The 24,433-nt window shown below is 34.9% G+C and overlaps 1 protein-coding gene across 8 annotated transcripts in view; it reads left to right on the plus strand.

The window, feature by feature from the left end:
• The window catches only part of CNTN1 (contactin 1), a 287,480-nt gene that overhangs the window by 154,825 nt on the left and 108,222 nt on the right, over positions 1 to 24,433 (plus strand). For all 8 annotated transcript variants that reach the window (XM_033117382.1, XM_033117384.1, XM_033117385.1 and 5 more), the window contains 7 exons: positions 398 to 430; positions 5,039 to 5,171; positions 9,289 to 9,461; positions 11,334 to 11,429; positions 15,522 to 15,728; positions 20,140 to 20,239; positions 20,415 to 20,596. In XM_033117382.1, the coding sequence (XP_032973273.1) occupies positions 398 to 430; positions 5,039 to 5,171; positions 9,289 to 9,461; positions 11,334 to 11,429; positions 15,522 to 15,728; positions 20,140 to 20,239; positions 20,415 to 20,596 (924 nt within the window). The remainder of the gene's footprint in view (positions 1 to 397; positions 431 to 5,038; positions 5,172 to 9,288; positions 9,462 to 11,333; positions 11,430 to 15,521; positions 15,729 to 20,139; positions 20,240 to 20,414; positions 20,597 to 24,433) is intronic.

Genomic DNA, 24,433 nt, shown 5'->3' on the forward strand with positions numbered 1-24,433 from the left:
TTTTAGTGACATTGATATAACCACAGAAATTACACACACATATATTATTCATACATATGTTAGGCATATATATATACATGTATTATACAAATATAATAAAATAAATTTTTGTGATAGGGTTTTGTGGCTGTCTTATTTTTATGACTAAAATAAAAGAAATAATCTTATTAGTGCTGATAATGCATATTAATTCTGTTGACCATAAATTTTAGTTCTACAAATATAAAATGGAAAGAAAAGAAGTAAGTATCTGCAAAGATATGATGATACATTAACCTTAATAGTTAAGGCCAGTAATCACATTTCATTAACTAGAATCTCATTATTAGAGTAATGTTTGAAATTACAACTCAAAGAGCTGCTTTGGGAGTAAACTTTTTTTTTCTTTCATTTTTAGAGTTTACATGGCACAGAAGGTATGGTCATGGAGGTAAGTTGATGAAAAGGTACATTTTTCAAACAACTTTCCTCAAATGAATCATGTTTCATCTCTGCTTTAAGCTACTAACTCCATAAACTTAAAGGCAAATAGTTAATGTTAGATCACTTGGAGATATTGTAAGATGGTTTATCTGGACGGTGACATGTTTATTGTGAAAATGAATGAATGGATATACCACAAACAAATATCCTATTAGAGGTTTATTTGTAGCAGATGGGAGATACTCAGTGTGACCTGTACTTTTTATGCATGCTTTGTGACAATCCTATGCCTCTAAATTTTGAAACAATGTTTTGAATATTGTTAAAACATAACTTATTTTTAAAAGCGTCCTACTTTACTGCCAGAGAGAGAACTAAAGTTAATGACCTTGGAATCTCAAGGTTGAGTTTAACTAGAAATCCAAAGATGTTGCAAAATGTATTGTTTATTATTACTAACTATAATTAGCAATCCTGCTAGTTTAGACTCTTCTTCAACCACTGAACAGTTCTTGCCAGAAATAGAAGCATTATGGTATAGTCGATTTGCATATTCAACCTGGTATTCATGAGCTGTGTAATCTTGTGCAAATTATTTAACTTTTATGAACCTCAACTTTCCAATATGTAAAACTCACAGGATTCCTGCGAGGACTTAAAACTGAAAAAAGAATGTGATAATAGCTTTTAGCACAGTGACTACATAATAGGCACTTAATGAATATGGTAAAACTGGTAACTTATGAAAGCCACTGCTTAGTGGTAGGAAAATGGATACTCAGGAAGAATCACTGAGCAACCAGTGCTACAACTTGCACGATGAAGCAATAATATTGATACCAGAATGAGTCAGTAGAACTTCCACTTGTAGGTGGCTATGAGAAGTAAGTGAAAGGAAAGTCTTAGCCTGAATTCCACCAAAACTATTTTTGTTTCCACCTTGTGAGTTGGGAATCACTACATGGATGCTATATAAAGATCAGTGAGATATCTTCCCTGACTTCAAGAACCTTACCATATAATAGGGAATAAGTTAAGCAAGCAGGTAACAAATTTATAAGAAAAATAAACAAGCACTTTAAAAGAATACCTTTGAGGAATTAAGGGATATTCAGTGTTGGAGGTAGCAGGTAAGGGAATTTTGTGAAGTATTTCAAATGTTAAAAATGGAGCTAATTCTTAGAGGAAGTGGCACAAATAAAAGTACATAGGTGAGGAAATATGGACTGTGTTAGGTCAGTATTTCAAAGAACACTGCAGTATTTAGCAAGAATTACATTAAAAGGGACTTCACTGTCAAATAAATTTGGGAAAGATTAGTTCGTTAAAGATTAACACTTTATTATTAATTTTAGACAATAAGTATTTATACTATTTATATAATAAGTATAATACATGTATTAGTTTTCTAGGATTGCTGTAATTATAATAAAGTACCACAAACCAAGTGGCTTAGAACAACAGAAAATTGTCTCATAGCACTGGAGGCCATAAGTCTAAAACCAAGGTGTTATCAAGGCCATGTTCCCTCCAAAGCCTGAGTGGAAGGCTCCTTTCTTGCCTTTTCCAGCTTCTGCTTCCCCCAGACATTCTTTGGCTTGTGGCAGCATAGGCAGGCAGATTGGATAAGCGTGGGGAGAGACCCAGACAATTATGCAAAACACAGTGTCTAGAGGCTTCAGGAGTGGCCCATGGGTCAAGGAAATGGTTGCTATCAAGAAATGCGTTAGGCTCTTCTTGGGCAGGTAAAGCCATACAAAGGAAAATTTAGCTGACTTAACCTTTCTGCTAACCTGACCCTAATCTTTGTTCTAATAATTGATTGCTGCATATTCTTGAGACCAACTCTTTACATTTTAGTTGTGGTAAATTACTGCATGATCCTAAAGGACTAGGGCACAGGAATATTCAAAGCCCAAGCCCTAAATGCCCTTGTTGGCTTATCAGTGGGGAAAAGTTGGCTAACTGTCTGGAAGAAGTATGCTTTGAAACAATTCAAATATTGTCTCATTTAGAGAGTTTATTGTATTTCAAGAGAGCCTGTAACACACTCTCTACCCTATAACCACTGTAGCATTGTAAATTTTGTAAACATTTCAATATTAGACTATTTGGGTTTTGCTTTTTTCTAATAGATTTTTTTTCCTGAGACTCTTCTTACAATAAATATGCTTATGTGAAATTAGGTTTGATAACAAATTGAGATGGCATATTACAGAAAGAGAAATAAAACTTGTTTCAAAATGGATAGAAAATGAATAAAAAATAACTCTTAAGCACAAATCATAATCATACTTCCAATTTCCAGAAATAACATAGAATAGCAAGCTGACAGTGGACCATCTCTACATAGTGAGAGGTGAAGTGATCCCATTTTAGATCATACAAATAAATGAATTTGCATTAAAAGCACATCAAAAGAAAGAGTGGTTTTAGGTGTTGTCTTCAATTAGCTTGAGACGTCAACTGTAATTTTCTTCTCCTTTTTAGAAGAATCTATCCACTAAGAAAATGAGCATATATTTTAAAAATAACCTTATATTTTAAAAATAACCAAACATACCTATATGTTTTCTGTTTTTATTTCTTGTGTCCTTTAACCCCATAATAACCCTAAAACATCATAATTTGTCATCTAATTTTCCCATGACTCTAGGAAAAAAGAAATAGATGACTTAAGTTTTTGTTGGTGGAGAGTATAATCCTTTCATTAATGGATCCTTTGCTAAGCCTTGTGTTATATTCTCCCTGAAAGTGATTTTCCCTTGAGCTAACAGAGTGATGACCCCAGATACTGTTCAAGGGGGTTATAAAGTTTATATTAAGAGGTTCACGCTGAGCATGCAAATGCAATGCAAAAGATTGTTTTAAGTAATTCATCTTTCAAGGGCCCAAACATGTTCTCAAAATTAAATGTATAGAGTAATTGCTAAACCACCTAATAGAATACATTATTTTTTTCAGGCTTGAGCATTTTTAGAAAAACAAAGCACATATATTTAAAAATAATACAAGAAACACTAATGTGATGTGAACTATGTGTCTTGTTCTGCTTTTTGATCTTGAAAATGGGTAAAGGGAAATATCTTAAACGTAATATTTTTCTCAATGTGAAAAATAAATTCAATATTATGTTGGAAATTAGCTTCATATTTTTATCACCTAATTGTTTCATTGTCTGTTCCTATAAAGGGCAGATGGAAGTGGAATATTAGGAAATATATACATATATTTTGTGAAAAGCACTTGGAATTAAGAAGAAAAATAGCATTAATTACTGACTATAAACTAGGTACACCACAGTCTTATATACATTGTCTCAACATAATGATCACAATACTCTAATGAGGTAGATTTTATTATTATCCCCATTTAATTAAGGGTGATATTGAGGTTTGGAGAGATTAAATAAGTTTTCCAAAAGTACTGCTAAACACTACTAAGGCAAGATTTAAATGACATAATGAAACTGCTTGTTAAGGGAAGCTGGAACAAAGCTCTTATCCTCAAGGTTGATGTTAGAGAAGACAAAATGCCTGTGTGACATTTGCCTTAAATTCTCTCTTAAAATTCAGTGAGAGAAGTGACCCATAGCTTTGATCTAGCAGAGACATTACAATATTCCCATGTATGAATATGTCTTCTTTCTAGTCTTACACATTGGCATTAATTCTTTTGGGGCGTATGGCTCTTAGCTGTGTTCTGTAAACGCTGGTACGCTGATGACATAGAATAATTCTCTTCTGATGTGAGGTGTCACTCTTCCCGTCCAAAGAGGATACACCTGTCAGGAACAAGCGCTTCTCAACTTGCTATTTTTGTGATAGATTTTAAACCAATTGACCAGTTTCCATATTCGTCTAACTAGTTTATTGATTATTCTAGTTGTTATTACGTACTAGTACTTGTCACGTGGTTAGAAAAAAACAAAACAAAACAAAAAAAACAAGAACTGACCCAGGAAAGGGACTAATTTCCCCAGAGCATTTAGAAATTCATTCATTTTGTTGTTCAAAAATTGTTAAGCACCTATTTTGTTCTAGACTGCTAGATAGCTGGCTAGGAGAGTGGTATACATGCATTATGGACATAGCCACCTGTCTCCAAGCATTTGCAATCTAGTGGAAGGAAAATTACATTAAAAAATCACAGCAAGTATGTTAAGTGCCATAATCTAGATAGGGAGTTATGAGAATATAAATGAGGACCAACTGAAGCTAGAAGGGGTGAGAAGTGGCTACCTGAAGGAACTAACTGTATGGCTAAGTCATAAAGGATGTACAAATTTCGATAAGAGAAAAGTGAGGTGGTAGTAATTCTAGAAAGAGAAAAAGCATGTGTAAAAGCTCAGAGACGTGAAAAGCTCAGAGACTTGTTTGAGGGGCTAAGTAGTTGAGCATGGCAACACAGTGTACTTTTGGAGAAATGATGAGAGATGGGCAGAAAATAATTTTGAATAAAGAACCTAAATGTTTTCCTCAGGATTATAGAGGCAGATATCTTTTGTTTGAATGAAAATGGAGATTCTGACTTTTTTTAAAAAAACTGTTTTAATGTATTCAATTTTTTGACTTGTAAAACAGCACAATATAAAATATATGTGTGTATTTTATAGTTTCTGAGGAAGATAAAGGATTTGGACCAATTTTTGAAGAGCAACCAATCAATACCATTTATCCAGAGGAATCACCGGAAGGAAAAGTTTCATTGAACTGCAGGGCACGAGCCAGCCCTTTCCCAGTTTACAAGTAATGTACCTCACTTTTCTTTTCAGAATGGAGTGTTGACCTCAAGATTACAGATCAGCCTCTATGACCCTGTACCCATAGAGAAAGCCTAAATAGAAGGCTTTCTACAGAGTCCAGAGACATTAACAAAAGTATTGGCTTCTAAGTTATTCTTTAAAAAGTGTTTAATGCCTAAATAGATAGAAATTTTCTTAAATATATGTAAATAATCTACTTACCATTTCCTGCACAGATAACACCAGTGCCATTTGACATTTTCCATTTAAAAATTGTCTAATGGAGGCCATGCTAGTAACCATATATGAAATCCATGTGCATTTGAGGATAAAATGTTCTTGTATGTATTGGCGTGGGTAACTCGTGCCAACAGATGATGGATAATATGTTTATATTAACTACATTTAAAGAGCTTGCATAGATAATTCCAAGAAGCACTACTTTTTTCAGTCGTCTCAAATCTATATTCTAGACAACACAGAAATTTCTTAAATGTCTCTACCTATTGGAAAATCTATATGAACATATCTCTTTCTGTTTTTCTGGGGCACCTATTTATGCTATCAAATATAGCCTTCTAAAAAGCTACAATGGATTTTCCTGCTTCAAATTGTTCAGAAAAGTATACCAATAGTTGCTAGTATGACGCAAAGAATAAAATTCCAAAATTAACCAAATACCAATGGATTTGATTTCACCTGTGAAATGGTTCCATGAAGACAAAACAAGTGATTGATGGGGAAATTGGGGCTCTAGTGTATCAATGTCACCTGACTTAATTGAACGTTATCATTCAACATGGTTGGTTTTAATAGTAGACTTTTTTCCTGAATAGAAAAATAACTCTCTATTGTTGTAAAAAGTTGTTATTAAAGAGAATCCCCCCATTTAATTCTAATTGCACTCATTTTTCTCTTGCCTCTGGCTATAATTATATAATTATTCTTAAAATAAACTATGAATTTAGATATAAAATCACTATTCCTTTGAAATTATTTTTATTGTTTCAATTTCATGCATGGAAGTGCAATATAAGTAGATGTTTTATAAATTATAAATAACACATTTGTTCTGAATATGTTTTATGGGGCTAGACTTATTTCTACCCTTAAGCTATACGTAATGGGAGTTTATGTACATCGTCATGGACATGGAATAGTATAACTAATAGGGGCTGCAGAGGAGATTGTAATCGAAGCACATAGGTTTACGGGAGAGGAAGTTAAATCCTGAATAATCAACTTCCTCCAGAGCTAGTAAATCACAGATTCAGGACTTTTACACAGGTTTTATGACTCTCAAAGAAACATAATTTTTTTAGTATGTCTCTATCTAGATAGGTTGATAGCATCTCAAAAGCTATTTCAGTGATCTTACTCTGTGACACTCTGTCTTTGACATTCATACAGGGACCCTTAGCACATCAGTCTCCCTGCTGGACTGGAGGTGATGAAGCAGAAGAGGTCACAGACCTTATTCTAGAAACATATGCTGTCCTTGCCACAACCTACTACTAACACCCCACAGGAGAGTAAGAAGCAAAGCTCTGTATAACTGAAATTTTATACAGATTGATTAGCAAGTCCTTAAGTGTTCTTACCAAAATTTAAAAAAAAAAAAGTGAAAATAAGAAGCAAAGCTTTGCTTGGCAAATACATTGCCAGCTCCCTCCCACAGGTTGCACCAGTACTGAAGTCCCCAGGAAAAGTGTGGCTTGACTTTCCACATATTAATATAGATAATTGGAGGAGAGAAGTAGATGTTTAATTCTGTTATGAAGGCTGTCTGCAATTCACCACAAAAGAAGGAAAAAGATAGCTTACCATGCAGTTTGTCTGATGGAAAAGAACACTTGAAGTTTTAAAAATTTATTTAATATTCAGAGCAAGCCATACTAACCTTGGTAATCATTCAACTTGTCATTCACATAGTAGTTTTATTTATTTTATTATATTGCATGTTCTGTGATAATCTGTTATTCATGACAACAACCTGAAAGGTACGATAGGGAACTTGATCTCCCACGTGTCAGCGTGGAGGCTTCCATTATCTTGCCTTGTCTCCCCAAATAACAAGGACCCCAATAAAAATTGCATTTAAATCTGTGCGAAGGGGACTGTGTTTCCCCGAAAATGAGACCTAGCCAGACCATCAGCTCTAATGCGTCTGTTGGAGCAAACATTAATATAAGACCCAGTCTTATTTTAATATAAAGTCGGGTATAATATAATATAATATAATATAATATAATATAATATAATATAATATAAAAGACAGGTCTTGTATTAATGTTTGCTCCAAAAGATGCATTAGAGCTGATGGTCCGGCTAGGTCTTATTTTCGGGGAAACAAGGGATTACAACAATGGTGGATGTTCCTGAAAATAAAGTAGACCAGAGAACTTACCCAAACACAGCAACATTTAGTCATTATATTACATCAAAGGCAAAATGATATCCACAGGGAAGAAGTTAAGCCAATAAAAAAAAATTTGGAGTCAACATTATGGGCATAAAATAATTGCTATAACAATTGGAACTTCCCAAGAAGGAAACCCATTCATTACCTTGGCAAGTGCTAAACAACTAACTTGCCATTGGATGATTCAGGCAGGGACAATATTACCATCAACTGTGGGGATGCGAGGATTTCACTGTGTTGAAATTTGGTGGCTTTCCAAGATGCAAGACACAGTTTTCCTTGTTTGCTTTAAAGTACCACGTTTCTCCAAATATAAGACCAAACCAGAAAATAAGCCCTAAGGTAGCATGATTTTTCAGAATGACATCCCCTGAACATAAGCCCCAATGAGTCTTTTGGGGCAAACCTTAATATGAGACCCGGTCTTATTTTTGGGGAAACATGGTACCTCCTACATTGTAAAAATTAAAACTGAAAATGTTTCAGTAATTTGATGTATTAAAAGATATTCTAGGGGCGGCTGGATAGCTCAATTAATTAGAGCACGATTTCTGAATAACAGGGTTGCGAGTTCGGTTCCCACAAGGGCCAGTGAACTGCAGCCTCCACAACTAGATTGAAGACAACGAGCTGCTGCTGAGCCTCCAGAGGGATGGCTGGATGGCTCAGTTGGTTAGAGTGCAAGCTCTTAACAACAAGGTTGCCGGTTCAATTCCTGCATGGGATAGTGGGCTGCGCCCTCTGCAACTAAAATTGAAAACAGCATCTGGACATGGAGCTGAGCTGCGACCTCCACAACTAGATTGAAGGACAACGAAAAAAAATATTGTAAAATCATCAGGCCTTTATGGCAAAATTTTGACCCTAATTAGAAATATGCCAACCTATAAGCAATGCAGACACAGCCCACTATTTGGCCATGGCTCTTACCTTGTAACTTTGTGGAAGACATGGAACCTTAAGGATAAACCCTGATACAGAATGATTATAAAAGTATACAAGCGGTCAGCTTAATTGAAAAGTGTTTTCCACATGAATTCTTCTCATCATCTCACCAAGAAAGTTGGGTTCCTGTTTCTAGTCAATTTATTTATAACACAATCCCCATAATTATACCTGCAATATTGTATTTGTGGCTTGGAAACCAAGACTCAGTTGACTTTTATCATTTTCCAATTGTGTGATCGACCTCTAGTGGTCAAAATGTGACATTTACTTGAGTAAACTGATTCCAATTAGTTTTATTGAAAAATTACTTTGATATTAAAATCAAATATTGGTACAGTATTTTATATTTTATTTCTGTTAGAGCAATGCTTTTAATATTTTATGTAACATATCTGTGTATGCGTGCATCTAACTAGCGCTTAGATATTATTTATAATCCATGCATATTTGCTCAGAAACCAATTTATGTAGAAAATTTAGTAAAACATTTGTCCTTGTGGATGCTTCATGAAAAAAGAAGGAATATTTCATGCACTTGAGCGTTTACCTTTCTGTGCCTGAGCTAAATTGTAAATCATGAGCCCAGAGATACAGAATTATAGGGTGTGAAGAAATACCACACTGAGTCATCTGTTTAATCGTCTGAATTCACAAGGAGCTGTTCCCATATTATTTTAGAATGATGTTAGCCCAGTACACTATTTACAGGCTTTGTGAGCTTTGATATGACATTTATTTCTCTTTCTCATAGATGGAGAATGAATAATGGGGATATTGATCTGACAAGTGATCGGTACAGTATGGTAGGAGGAAACCTTGTTATCAACAATCCTGACAAACAGAAAGATGCTGGAGTATACTACTGTTTAGCATCAAATAATTATGGGATGGTCAGAAGCACTGAAGCAACCCTCAGCTTTGGATGTAAGTGATTGTAACTTTAAATAGCACAAGTGTATTTAGGTGAAGTAAAACTTACACGTTATCATAAGAGTTCAGCAAAAAGAGAAATGAAGAAAAGAAAGTGAGAGAAAGTGGGTGTTACATCAGTGAGACTGAATTGAGTGGAGAAGAAGAAATTTCAGGAGAGCAAAGCGTCATGAGGGGTATTATAAGTTCACTTGAAATAGTGAAAGATAGCATTGGAAAATCAATTAAGGCCATGTTGTGAGAGGTCTTGAATAAGTTTCTAAAAATTAGCATCAGTGGACTTGCATTCTCAGTGGGGGTGATATCACCCCCAAAGGAGTGAAAAATTGGTTCTGGGTTGGGGCAGAAACCATCTTAGATATTACAGCATAATGGTTTATAGCTCTCCAATACTCTGTCCTACCTGATAAAATCTCATTCCTTTGTATGTATAGTCTCTTGTTAGGAATAAATTATATTATAATTTAATTAAAATATTTATATTAAGTATATTAAGAAATAAAATATTCTCCTTTTGAGGGCAATAATGAAACATATTTTGAGAAACACTGTGCTAAACTAAAAATCAGAGGTTTTCCAAAACAAATTTGTGTGTTGGAAGAGGGGTTGGACTAGATGTTCTCTAGTATGTGATTTTATGTCAGCATTTAAATCTTTTGCAAAAGGGATTATAGGATGAAAATGATGTTTTAAGAGGACCCAAGTAGTAGTGATTACCAGGAGGTAGAGATACGATCGGGTAGAGCAGTGAAATTAAATTGGTGTGATGACAGTGGGACTGTAAATAATAAACAGTCCTTGAAGAAATAATTGGCAAAATAATTTTTTAACTGAAAAACTGAATAATTTTTTCAGTTAAATTGAACTGAAAAAAAGGAAGACCTTAGCTAAATATATTTTTTAAGAAAAGTCTAGTCAAAGGCCAGAAACATTCTGCTCTCTTTAAAAATGGGATGGAGCAAGTAAAACCAATTTCAGGGTTGGGAGAAAGCATTTCAATGGTTGCTTCACATGCAGAAACTATGGTAACATTAGTTATCCATGCTGAAATGTCAACAGAGTATTAGAGGATAGGGATGGTATTCAAGTCAGGCATCAAGACTAGAAATGTAGATTTGAAGGGTTCTCAAGAAAACGGTAATCATTAAGGTGATGATTTTTCAGAGAAATAAAAGTTAGATTTTATAATTTGAGTACTGATGACAGATAAGGTATAAGAGATGACACAGGACTGAAACAGAATGAACACCAGTAAAACAAAGGAAAAATCAAATAGTAGAGTATCAAGAAACCAAACAAAATGTGAGTTCCAAATACATGGAAAAGAGTAAAGGAAATCTGAACTGAGGAAAACCCAGAATTTGAAAAGGACCAAGAGATTGGTGCGTTTCTTGTTCCTCAACTTGGAACCTGCCTTTCATCCTTATTCCTTCTGCACATTGGAATTCTCCCTTGGGAAGGGAAATATACCTTTCAAATGAGTCCATTTCTGTAAGTTATTCCTCTTTATTTACTTTCTTTGGTAGATCCCTGGTATGTCTGTACCCCTTGTATTTCCAGATACCCTCACTGAAATTCTTCCTAAATGTGAAGCAGAAGTGCAGGATATCTGTAGTCTTCAGCATTGTCAGAATAGTGATGTAGATTGCTACCAATATCTGTAGGTTTAAGTTCCCCACAGAGCTCCTCTGTAGTGACTGTAAATCAAGCCTGTAACAAGGGGGAATTGACTTTGATAGGTTTCACCAAACCAACTGAGAAGTGTCATATCCAAAAGTGAATTAGTAGCTGAAAGCTAAACTTCAATGACTGTGTCTTTTTCTATTGACCAGACAATGAATGTTTCCTTCTTGCTTTCATAATTAGATCTTGATCCTTTCCCACCTGAGGAACGTCCTGAGGTCAGAGTGAAAGAAGGAAAGGGAATGGTACTTCTCTGTGATCCTCCATACCATTTTCCAGGTAACTTCAGTTCCTCTGTGACTGTAAGCATCTATGGAATGAAATGGGCAAGTTTTTATTTTCTGAACAATAATGGTACATTTATAATTAAATTAGTCTCAATGTTTGCATAACCTTGTATCACTTACTAGTGGTTATAGATGCTGTCTTCTTTGGCTCTTTCATCACTTGGCCCTAATTCCAAAGATCTATGATTAGTTCAGTTTATAAACAGTATACATGTAGGATTATATCCCCATTAAAATTCATGTTTTATTGGGAAAAATGATAGATTTTCTACAAATTATTCCTGAAATAGAATGATACTGAGAAGTGATATATGATCAATCATTTTATTAACAATTTAACATCTATAATATACTGTGAACTGTAATTAAACACAAGAAAGGGATGAAGACATAATAAATATTAATCTCTTTTGGAATACTTATCTGCAAGAATAATCATCCAATTTAGAAAGGGGCTAATATTAAGTGTCATCTATTACATGATTCAACTTTGATAAGGCTAAAATACAAAACTGCAAAAGGGCTTTGTAAAAGATGAACACTTCACATATTTTCACTAATTTTCACTTGTTTTATTTATCAGCTATCTCTTGAAACAATATATAAATACCACTTTTCACTTCTTGTATTTCTAATATTATGCCATAAGTTTGACTTTAAATATCCCCATAGAGAATTAATCATAACAGACTGTTATAAATAATTTTGTGTAGACTATATTAATTTGGCATATATTTTTATTACAATAATATATAAATTCTGATTGTTTATATGTCATATTAGTAACTGTCTTTATAATAATAAGAAGAAAGACTATTAATTGATAAATATAGAAGGAACATATGGATTCAAAATGTTACAATAATAATTCAATGAGAGAATGGTCCTTATCTTTGAAAAACTGCCAAAACTTTGGGAAAAAAAGAATCCCCTCATCTCCATAGCATTTTCCACAAAGTAAATCCTCATAAATAGCCACTGACTGCATTTGGCCATATTTGTCACTGGATGGGATTCAATCACTCCACAAATCTCTTGTGAGCATTTGCTATGCATCAGGCACTGTTTATGCCACAGGGATACCTCAGTGGGCAAAATAAGAAAAGCTACCTGCTTTCAGAGACTTTCTACTGGGAGAGAAAGACATAGACAAGATAAATTGTGAAAGGATATAATGTGTTAGCTATTGATGGATAAGCTCTAGGGAGAAAAAAGTACAGAGGAGGGGGAGAGGAAGTGTGAGGCGATGGTTGAATTTTTAATAAAGGACATCACTGAGAAAGTAACTTCGAATAAAGGTCTGAAGGAAATGAAGAAGCTAACAATGCATACATAAGAAGGAAGCATATGCCAGGCATATGTCCAGCAAGAAAAGCCTGAAACAGGCCTGTGGAGGAAGACCAAGTAAGCCAGGGTGGCTGAAATAGAGTGGATACAGTAGAAAGTAGGAAGAAGTGAAATCAGAGACACACACTTTTGCTTTAGGCAGCTCAAGGTGACTGGTATAGCTGCCAAAAGGAGAGTGAAAGAGAACTGACTGTGGGGTGGCCGGTTAGCTCAGTTGGTTAGAGTGCGTTGTTACTAACACCAAGGTTGCCGGTTCCATCCCCACCTGGGCCACTGTGAGCTGTGCCCTCTTTAAACAAACAAACAAAACAACAACAACAACAAAAAAGAGAAAGGAGAACTGTCTGTGAAAATCTAAAAGAATTGCTTGGAGATAATAATCCAGGGGAATCCACTGAGTCCCTGTGAGAAGTGGAGCAGACTTTAGCTCTTGATTGCCAAAATAAAAGCCTTATTCTTCAGTTGGAGAGGCAGGCAGCCACCACACCAATCTTGGAGAAGTTTTTGTCGTGGTGGGGTGAAGGGAGAGGTGAGAAAGTCATTTCTGTTTTCCTATTGCTTCCTGTCCTTGGACAGGTCAGTTAACCTACTAGCTAAACCTCAGTGTTCTTGTTTCAAAATGGCAATAGCAATTCCAACCTTTGTTTTAATGAGAAATGATAGCTTCTAACATATTGCAATTATTAATTTGTCTGAGTGACTGGCTTATTAGTAGGCTAAATTTTGTTAGATACATTTACATTTATTAAGGGCAAAGACCACATCTGGCTCGTTTAGCAGCACATAGAAGGCACTTGATTACTTGATATATGTTAAATAAGTAAACTGGAGAATCCTCACTGGGCATTAAATCAGCCAGACCTATTGCTGTAGAGGGCAAAGCTGATGTTCGTATAAACGTCAGCACAATAATTTCTCTGACCTAACTTTTGTCCCTTAAAAGTTCAAATATTAAAACATCTCATTCCTCTTCCCACATCTCTTATGAGTAGGACACAAAAAGTCTTACATTTTATAGAAATTGAGTAATAGAGTGATTAAAAGCCTCGCCAAAGTCATTGTTAGCCTAGAATTAAAATGCAGGTCTCCATATTCACATTCAGAGTACCCAGACTATTCTGAATGCATTTTTATGTGGTATCTTGAAACACTGTATGGTTAAGAAAAAAATTTTCTATAAGGAAATCTACACTTTCCTTGACTTTTTTGGAATTTAATTGTAACCAAAAATCATGGCAAAAATATTGAGTTTCTTATCAAGTGAGAATAGAAAAAATAAAAAAAATTCACAGACAAATTTATAGCATGTTTAAAATGTACTATAAATATCATTTTGGATCAAAGATTAAATGGCATTATTTCTTACCCAATTCCAAGAACCCAATTTTAGCAATTTAAGCAGCCCCCTAAGTTTCTTTCTATCTTGATTCTTCTGTGGTTTTACGTGATCCTAAGTCAACATAAGGATAACAATTAAAAAAATAGAGTTCTTCAGATAAATGTCTAGAAAGATATATGTTAACAATGATAAGTCTAAGTTGAAGAGTTATGGTAGTTTATTATTATATCTCTTTTCACTTTATTTGTATCTTCTAATTTTTGACAATAAAAAAAATACTGTTTGCATAATAAAAAGTTAATATTAAAAATCTAAATAATATAATCATTTTCATTTACTTTTCTGGTATTGTATATTGCTGGAGAAAATTACATATCTAATCCAAATGGATTCCTCTGGATTATTATTTTCAAGCAATTTTTTTAGATTTTCATGGTTCTCTTTCATGCTCCCTTTGGAAGTTTTACCAGTCACCTTGAGCTCCCTAAAGCAAAAGGGTAGTGTGTCGTAATTTTTACTTTTAAAATATCTTGACCTTCTGCCATCGTATATCCTATCTAACTTGATGAAAGAGATCTCCTCTTCTAATCTTCCTAGAGGCTGTTGTCCTCACATGGTCATGATGTTTTAAACGGAATCAACGTTTTGTGACTGAGAGACACGCACTGTGCTTGGTTCCATCTTGTGCATTACTTCTGTGAGGACTATTGGGGAGTCATTCCTCAAAGCAGAAAGGGGAGATGTGAATAGAAAATTATGAAAAGCAACAAATTAATGAGGAAATTTGACTTTGGGCATATCATCCAGTGTAGTCAGCCAAAGGAATTTCCTGTGGTTAAGAGTTACCATATGATATATTTCCTAATATTTAAAAAAAGCAGTAACATGCATTTCTCTGTTTCTGTGGTTTTTCTCTTTTTAACATGGCCAGAACAGGTTTTATAAACTCCTTCCTAAATCTATAATTTAAAATAGGAGTACAAAAACGAAAAAGATATAAAGCCACTGTGTGGTTAGTTATGTTGATTTTATTTTTTTAAATGCAGCAGGGAAAATGGGTCATGAGCTTTGAATGATCAGACCTGGATTCAAAAACCCCAGTTCTACTTAACAGTCATGAAATTCTAAGCAAGTCATTTAACCTGAGTTTTATTTAGTCCATCAGAGGAATATTAGTAGTCCATAAAATAATTGAGAGAGAGAGAGATACAATTGCTTAGCACTCAAAATATGCTTATATTCACTCAAAATATAATAGCTTTTAGAAAATTTGCACTGTTTGCCTTGGCCTACTTCCAACATTTGCTCTATAAAAGTCTAGATTAGATTATGTGTTATGTTATTACTACTTGCATGTTGAGAAGAGCTTAATATTTAGTAGACAATATTTTCTTCTAGATGATCTTAGTTACCGCTGGCTTTTAAATGAATTTCCTGTATTTATCACAATGGATAAACGAAGATTTGTGTCTCAGACAAACGGCAATCTCTACATTGCGAATGTTGAGTCATCGGACAAAGGCAATTATTCCTGCTTTGTATCTAGTCCTTCCATTACAAAGAGTGTGTTCAGCAAATTTATCCCTCTCATTCCACTACCTGAGCGTAAGTATTTTATTTTTTACAAAATGATCTGACAAGGTCATCTGCTTATGGCATATTTATGATAATAAAAAGAAATAGCTTGTGGGGAGACCAGCTGGCTGCTCAGTCAGGGCAAAAAGAGGATACACATTTTGAAAATATTGGTCCTTCCTTAACCTTTACAATTGACATCGTAAGAATGCCCTAAGAGATGGTATAGTTCCTGTTGCTGGCCATTAGTTCAGAGAATGCAAAGGGAACTGATTCATTAGCCAAATACCACTATATTAATTACAAGGGGAATCACTGGCATCTGCTTATTTTCATGGTCATGGCCACGTCTTAGTAAGTTCATGAAGGAGAGCAAAAGATTAGACGAAAAATTATATTATTACCGAATTAAGGGGGAAAAAAAGACAGTTGGGTTGTTTTGATATTTTAAGGGATTATTTACATAAAGCACATCAGAATTAGCTTTCTACTATAAGTAATTAACATAAGTATTACTACTGTGGCACCTATGCAATGACTATGACATACTTGACTGTCCTTTTCCCAGGTTCCAATTCCCTTTTTTAATGTACCACCTCCTGAGAAAATCAGGTCACAGTATATTTGCTTACTTCACATTATTTTTAACGCAGACATGCTGCTACACTCATATCACTGAGTTCAAGCTTCTGAGAAAACACTGGTTTCACTGTTGACAGATTTAGGTTTGTTTCCTGGCTCTACTCTTAAGTATAGGATATGATAATGGGGAAAAAGCCATCATACCACTATGGTCCAGGTTTATTACTCTTTTCAAGATAGCAGTCACATGGTTGGTACCATGTTTCCCCAAAAATAAGACCTAACCAGAAAATAAGCCCTCACATGATTTTTCAGGATGACATCCCCTGAACATAAGCCCTAATGCGTCTCTTGGAGCAAACCTTAATATAAGACCCGGTCTTATTTTCGGGGAAACACGGTATTTAGTTGATTTCTTTTGACTTTTTGGCTCTTTTCTCTCTTCCCAATCTTGGTAGTGTCAATGTAAGAAATTTCCAAACCTGTAGAGAATTTTTATGAGTTTATTTGAGCCAAACTGATGACATATGTCAGGGAATAAAATGTCAAATTATCCAGAGGGTAACAGTTTTGCAGTTTTCTTTTCATGTATTTGAAATTAAGAAGGGAACATAAGGAAGATTACATGAAGGTGGGAGAAAGCAAGGCGAGGATTGGATTATAGGATCATTAAAGAAAATATGTGCTTTCTTAAGGGTGGTTATTACTTCTCACAACTCAAAGGTGTGTTAACCTATTTTCACAAGGACAATGGACAAGGCTTGCTTAAAAACCTCTCACTAAAGAAGTTATATCCTGCTAAAGAAGCAGGATGTGACTCCCCACCATGACCTGCCCAGTTAGGAATTTATGATCAGATCGCCTGTGAGGCTCCTGTCCACAGAACCCCTTTCTTTACTTCCATGATAGATGCTCTCACCCACTACTTCACAGAGTTAAAAGAAGCCATGGTGTAAATACTTCCTTAGTGTTCTTTCTTACTCTTTCCCAGAAATTTAGCACTTCTATTTATTTCTTACTTTCTAATTTGTTGGAAGAAGTGTTTCTCCTCCTGTTTAAGGTAATTCCTCCAGCGTTCTGGTCCATATCCCATGGGATTCATTTAGGAACTTCAGTATATCACTTACTTGTTTTCTGAATTTTCAAACTCCTCCATTCTTTTCCCTCTGTGTATTCTGTTGTAGTCAACGCAAACAACTTTGAGTTTTCAAAACAACTTCCTGTTTGCTAAATCCAAAGGAAGCTTCTTAGTCCTGATTCTGTGTGAACTTTGACACTGTTTATCTCGTCTGTCTCTCCTGAACTCTCCCTTCTTTGCCTCTTTTACTTGACTCCTCCCTCTTTCTCTTCATATCACAGATGCTTCTATGACAAATTCTATGCAGTATCCTTCGCCAGATCTTTTTCTTTCATATATTTCTCTCTAATCTTTTTTTCTATATTTCTCACCTATTTACACCTTTTCAACAGCAGCCATATGCAGATGGCTTCGAATTCACATTTCCAAAACTCACTGTGTTTAGTCTTTAATTCTAAATACCTCCTGGATTTTTCACATAGAAGGTACTCAGGATATTAAACTCAAAATGTTCCGAACACACCTGTGATCTTCCCTCTAAACCTCTTTTGGTGTTCTTCGTCTCCTTTAACAATACTGTCCAGGTAGCATTTTAAATGGACTCCTTTCCTCCCCTCATTTTCAGGACAGTTCTCAATTACGGTATTTCCCCGAAAATAAGACCTAGCCGGACAATCAGCTCTCATGCGTCTTTTGGAGCAAAAATTAATATAAGACCCAGTCTTATTTTACTATAAGACTGAGTATCATATAATATAATACAATATAACATAATACAATACGATATAATATAATACTGGGTCTTATATTAATTTTTGCTCCAAAAGACGCATGAGAGCTGATTGTCCGGCTAGGTCTTATTTTCGGGGAAACACGGTAGTATGTAAGCACTTGGAAAGATTGAGGAAAATGTGGAACCTAGAGATACTGATTCAGCAGGCCAGGAATATACAGGTTCAATGAGCATCCCAGGTGATTCTGAAGAATTGGAACTTTGGTCTACACCTTGAGAAAACATTGATCCAAGGGGCAGTTCTGCTGATTCTGCCTCTAAAACATAATGTGGATCTGTTCTTTCCTTTCTGTTTTCACTGTGACTGGACCCTAGTTCAGGTCCCCTTCTGTTTGTTTTTTTTAATTTAAGAAAACAACCTCCCTTAGATTTAAGACTCTCTTCTATATATCTCTTCTCCATGCTCCATCCGTTAAAACTACCAACAAGTTCTTCCACCTAAATCAAAGGTAAGATTCACATTACTTCTCTTACCAAAACCCATTGGTAGTAACCCACTGAGGGAATTAGTTTCAAAATATTTAATATCACAATTTCAAGCCTTCTAGAATGTAGATTCAAGCTCATCTTCAACTGCATATGCTTCAACATCATTTGAATTTATTGACTTAAATTTACTGGGGTGACAATGGTTAGTAAAATTACATAGGCTTCAAGTGTGCAATTCTGTAATACATCATCTATATATCACATTGTGTGCTCACCACCTGGAGTCAGGTCTCCTTCCATCACCATATGTTTGATCCCCTTTACTCTTTCGTAACATCCCCTTATCCCCTTACCCTCTGGTAACCACTAAATTATTGTCTGTGTCTATGAGTTTTTGTTTCTTTCTTTGTTTTGTTCCTTTGTTGCTTTCAGTTTCATATCCCACATATGAGTGAGGTCATATGGTTCTTGACTTTTTCTGTCTGACTTATTTCACTTAGCATAATAATATTAAGATCCATCCATGTTGTTGCAAATGCAGTATTTCATCTAATGGCAGAGTAGTATTCCATTGTGTGTATATACCACATCCTTATCCAATCATTTATCGAAGGACACTGGTTTTTTCCATGTCTTAGACACTGTAACAAATGATGCAATAAACATTGGACTACTTTTTAAATTTTATTTCCTGCACACTCCTGAAACTTTGTCATAAGATGCTATTTCTTCACTGGACTAGGTCTAGTTTAAATGCCTTCCTTGCATGAAATTTCTACAGCCCCTACATACTTCCAGTAATCTTTCTTGGCTGCTAATTTTTTAGATCATTTGTTTTTATTTTGGCTTGTATTTCAGGTTGTTGTGTATCTCTTTGTCTCTTTAGCATTATATGGTGTAAAGTACACACTCCTGTGTGATCCTAAACAATGTATTTTCCTTTTTGAGCCTAATTCTTTCCTGATAAGGAAATAATACATCTTTCAGGACTGATATGTTAAATAATGAAATAAAGTACCTATATTGATGAACAGCGATGTCTGAATAGATATTTTTTCTTTTTTTACCTCTTTTCAACTTATTTCCCTTTTACGTTCATCACCATGGACACTTCTTTCTTCTGTTCTCTTTCTTTTCTTGCCTGATTCATTCTTTTCTCCTCTCTTCCTTCTTCCCTCTTCCCTCATTTAGTTTCTTCTTTCCCTTTCTTCCTAAGTCCCATGTAGCATCTGGTGCAATATTTTACATATATATTTGATGTTCCCTAAAGATTTCTTGATTTTTTTTCTTTTTAGTGAATTGAATTAGATTGATTTAAACAGCTGTCAGAATAAGCCAATATGATTGAAAATGCTTGATAAAATTTGTACCATATACATACTATGCATAAACAAATAAATCTATACATTGTGACACAATCAGGTATTTTTCAAGACCTGTACAGAGAGAAACCATCTATACTGAATCAATTCTAATCCTATATAAAAAAAAAATCACAAGTCAAAAAAAAAGACACTATTCTGCTTATTAATTCATTGATTTTTTTTTTTTAATATTAGGAACAACAAAACCATATCCTGCTGATATTGTAGTTCAGTTCAAGGACATATATGCATTGATGGGCCAAAATGTGACTTTAGAGTGTTTTGCACTTGGCAAGTAAGTACAAGTATATTTTTCATTAACATGTATAGAAATACATTAATTTTTGTGTACTGAAACACCTTTATTTTGTGTACGGAAGTAAACGATGTAAATGTTTAGCTATAAACATAAACATAAAATTGCCTTGTAAGCATTGTAGATCCTTAGCTCTTACGTCTCCTATTTAAAGTCCTGTTCCTGATATCCGGTGGCGGAAAGTCCTGGAACCAATGCCAAGCACTGCTGAGATCAGCACCTCTGGGGCTGTCCTCAAGATCTTCAATATTCAGCTAGAAGATGAAGGCACATATGAATGTGAGGCTGAGAACATTAGAGGAAAGGATAAACACCAGGCAAGAATTTATGTTCAAGGTAGATACATTTTTTAAAACTTTCTATAAATATCTTATTTACAGCCATTTCCATACTTGAAAAACTAGTATAGAGTGACTAATAGTTTAACAACAGTGATATATATTACGTTATGCAAAAAAGATGAACTATTTGTCTTATGTCTAATTAAGTCATACATATGAGTTATAGATGTTATGAACTCATACCATTAGTTACAGTAACACCACCAATGGATCGATTATAATGTTCTTCCTCATTATCAGCAAATACAGTTAATGTAGTTTGTTGACGCCCTTCATCGTTCTCTTTTTGCAATACCTTTTTATTTGTAGAAGAATCTATGTGTTATGACTTGGTCTAAACCACTAGTTTGCATTAGTCCGCCTCGGAATCAGCTGGAGGGCTTATTCAAACACATTGCAGATTCCTGCCTTCAGAGTTTGTGAGTTAAAAGGTCTCAAGCACTGGGGCTCAAGCATTTGTTCCTAGGAGATGCTACTGGTCCAGAAACCACACTTTGAGAACTACTGGTCTAAGGAAACATTTTTCTTGGCACAAGTGTTTGATTCTCACACACGGAGATGAGCTTATATTTGGGTGGATAGAGTGTTTTTCAGGCAACACTTTTCAGGCAAACTTTGCAGGCTGAAATCATCTCTGTAATGTTCCACAATGTGAAACGTGCAGGTCACAGCTGAATGAATGTCTAAGGCTTCAATAAGGTATTCATTTAAAGGACAAGCGTATAGAGAGTATCTACTCAGAGGCAGACACTATGTTAGGAGCAAGGATAGGTAGATAAAGGAAATAGTCTGTCACCTTGAGGGATTTACACTATATTTATAAATCCCCCAAATGTATATAATTACACACAGTCAAATAGCCACATGCCTAACACACACATAATTATAAAGAAAATTGTGAGGATGCAATCTGGAAATTTACATAAGATATCAATAAAGCTACGGTGAGGGGTACCTTAGCCACATTAAGAAGATGGGTGATAGGAAAAACTAGAGTTGATGTCTAAGCCAAATTGGAATACCAGAATGGGGAAGGGCACTGTGGCAGAGTGGAGACCAGACCCCAGGCCTCTGTCTATATAAGGATGAAGTACTAAGTGTCTCCAATGACCCAGCACATGCAGCCTCACCACCACCATCCCAAGGAGTACAGCACCATTAGACTCATCGCACCTTTACCCTGTTTATTTAATCTGCCTGGAGAAGCCGTGGACCTCAAGGGCACCTCATGCCTGCACTTTAATACCCACACAACTCTGTACATGTCCTATTCAATATCCATCCCCAACTTCTGAAATCCTGTGCTTTCTATAACACACAGTCCACTGTCATCAGAATCCCCTATATTCCCAACTTCTACTCAGCTTCTATTCTGAACATTCCATCATCCTCTTACTCTAACTGAAATGTGGCTCTCCCTTAAAGACACTGCTTCACCTGTAGCCCTCTCAAGCAGTGGCCCTTCTATACTATCTTCCTTTTCTTTTCCTTTGCCTGAGCTCAGGAACTTAAATATGACTTGAGACAAACACTACTATGTGGGTTAATGCATTTTAAATTATTTATCACTAAATTTAAGTGAACCATTAGTGTTACCTGGCAATTACACTACATTTCTCCAGGTCAACTTACTCTCCCACGCTCAGATGGCCATTTCGTGCCTTCACAATTTCCTTCAAACCTATAACACCTCCCCCACCAACTTTACTCTCAGGTGAGAACTTGGCCTTCTATTTTACAGAGAAAATAGAAGTAATTGAATTAGAACTTCCCCAAACTCCCATCCTACATCTACCTAATACCTGCATCTCTACCCATATCTCTTGTTACTATAAATGCAGTTTCTATTTGAAGCCAGTAACTTCACTTGTGCACTAGATTCTACTCCTCTTACTTATTTAAGGATACAGTCCCAGCATTCCGCCTCCCTGCAGCATAAGCATTTTTTTTCCTTCACTGGATCTTTCCCATCTGTGTATAGTGGTTCTTATTTCTTCCTTCTTTAAGATCTGCTTTTGAACTCTGCCTACTGCTCCATTTCTCTTCTTCTTGTCTCTTAAAAAAAGTAATAAAAATCTTGACAGATTTGTCTATACTCTAAAAAGGTTGTCTTCATTTTTTTTTCTCTCTTAAATTCACTCCAATTTAATTGTCATCCCCACTTCTGCACTGAAATCTTTGTTTTCATGATCACCCATGACTTCCATGTCGCTAAAGTTGATGGTCAGTTCTCAGTTGTCTCTTACCTGATCTAACAGCAGCAGTGGCCACAGTTGATCGCTCCCTCTTTCATGGTTCACTTTCTGTATTTGGTACCTGGAACTCACCTTTTGTTAATGTCCTCATACACCACTCTCACGTTACTCCTAACTACATACCCTTCTAATGTTGGAGCAGTCAGGGTTTGGGCTCTGAACCTCTTTTCTATCTCAGGCACTTCCTTTATTATGTCCTTCGTGATTATGACTTTAACTATGCTCTCTACCCTGAAAATTCTAACCCAGACATTTTCCCTACACTCCAGACTTGTATATCTAATACCCCAACAAAATCAAGTATACATGGGTGGCCTCCTGAGGGGAGAAAAATTCTGGTTGGATCTCTTACATTTTTTAAAATAAAGCTGCCATTCTCTATCTGGTTTCTAGAGCTTATATATTAGGTTTTTGTTTTCAACATATTAAGAAAACTATTCTCCAGGTTCTCAGAAGAGTTCTGAACTTTCTAATATCTAATTCCTTAAAAGAAACAAGCTGACAGAACAGATATTTATAGGACGTAATTTAAGGGAACTGTTATTTCTTCTTTGTTAATGAGGCATGCTAAGTTTATCTTTTGGTCTAATTAAACAGCCAGAAGGTTACATAATTAAATCACGTGTAGACTGTGTTAAGCTGATTCAATTATTTATTTTTCTTATTGTGTTTTTTTAATGTGACATCTCTGTGTCACCTGTGTGTGGCCAAGGCAGGAGTGGTGCTGATGTTCCTGTTTTATGTATTGTCAAGGTTGTACACAAAATAAAATCTCTATCAACTAACATAGCATAGTTATCAATATTCATTTTAAAAATTATCACTATATGTTACAGACACAATGTAATAAGTTAAAATAATATATTGAATTATATTACATGTTTTATAAAAATACATATGTATAACATACATATAATGTGGATGGGATTCGGTGAGATCCTAAAAATGTTTTATGCTCATTGTTATTGATATACATTAAACTCTTTCTATAAGATATGTTTGTTAATTTGATCATAAAATAAATATAATTAAAGTTACTTTCAAAGAAAATTATATACTACCATCTACTTAGGATTCTCTCCTACCTCCTTCATTATATATTTATTTATTTACCTGTATCTATTTGGATTACTTAAATACTCAAAAAAAAAAAAGATTATCAAATTGTTTATTTGCTTACTATCTAGAAATATTATTTTCTTTTAGGAAATCACTAATATTTTTTTTTTAAGCTCTCAGTAGATAAGATCAACTGACAAGCCTGAGAACAATTTCACTCAAGCATAGATTTCACCAATCTAGCTATTGTACATAGTTTCTAATATATCAAGTGTATTTAAGTGACCAAGTCATTTTTCTAGTTCTGTAACAGATGTTACAATGGTTACTAGCCAAAGTTACATCAAAAGAAAGATAGCGTAATAGTATATACCTGAAGGAGTGGAAAAAAATTAAATCTTTATACCAAAAGGGAAGAGATAGTGTCATAATCAGTTAAGACATAATTCTTTGAAATCTTGTCATTTTGAAAGATTTATGTTACAAGAAAAATATAAATTCTTTTGCTGTTATTACAT

This window comes from Rhinolophus ferrumequinum, chromosome 10 (assembly GCF_004115265.2).
Source record: "Rhinolophus ferrumequinum isolate MPI-CBG mRhiFer1 chromosome 10, mRhiFer1_v1.p, whole genome shotgun sequence".
NCBI lineage: Eukaryota > Metazoa > Chordata > Mammalia > Chiroptera > Rhinolophidae > Rhinolophus > Rhinolophus ferrumequinum.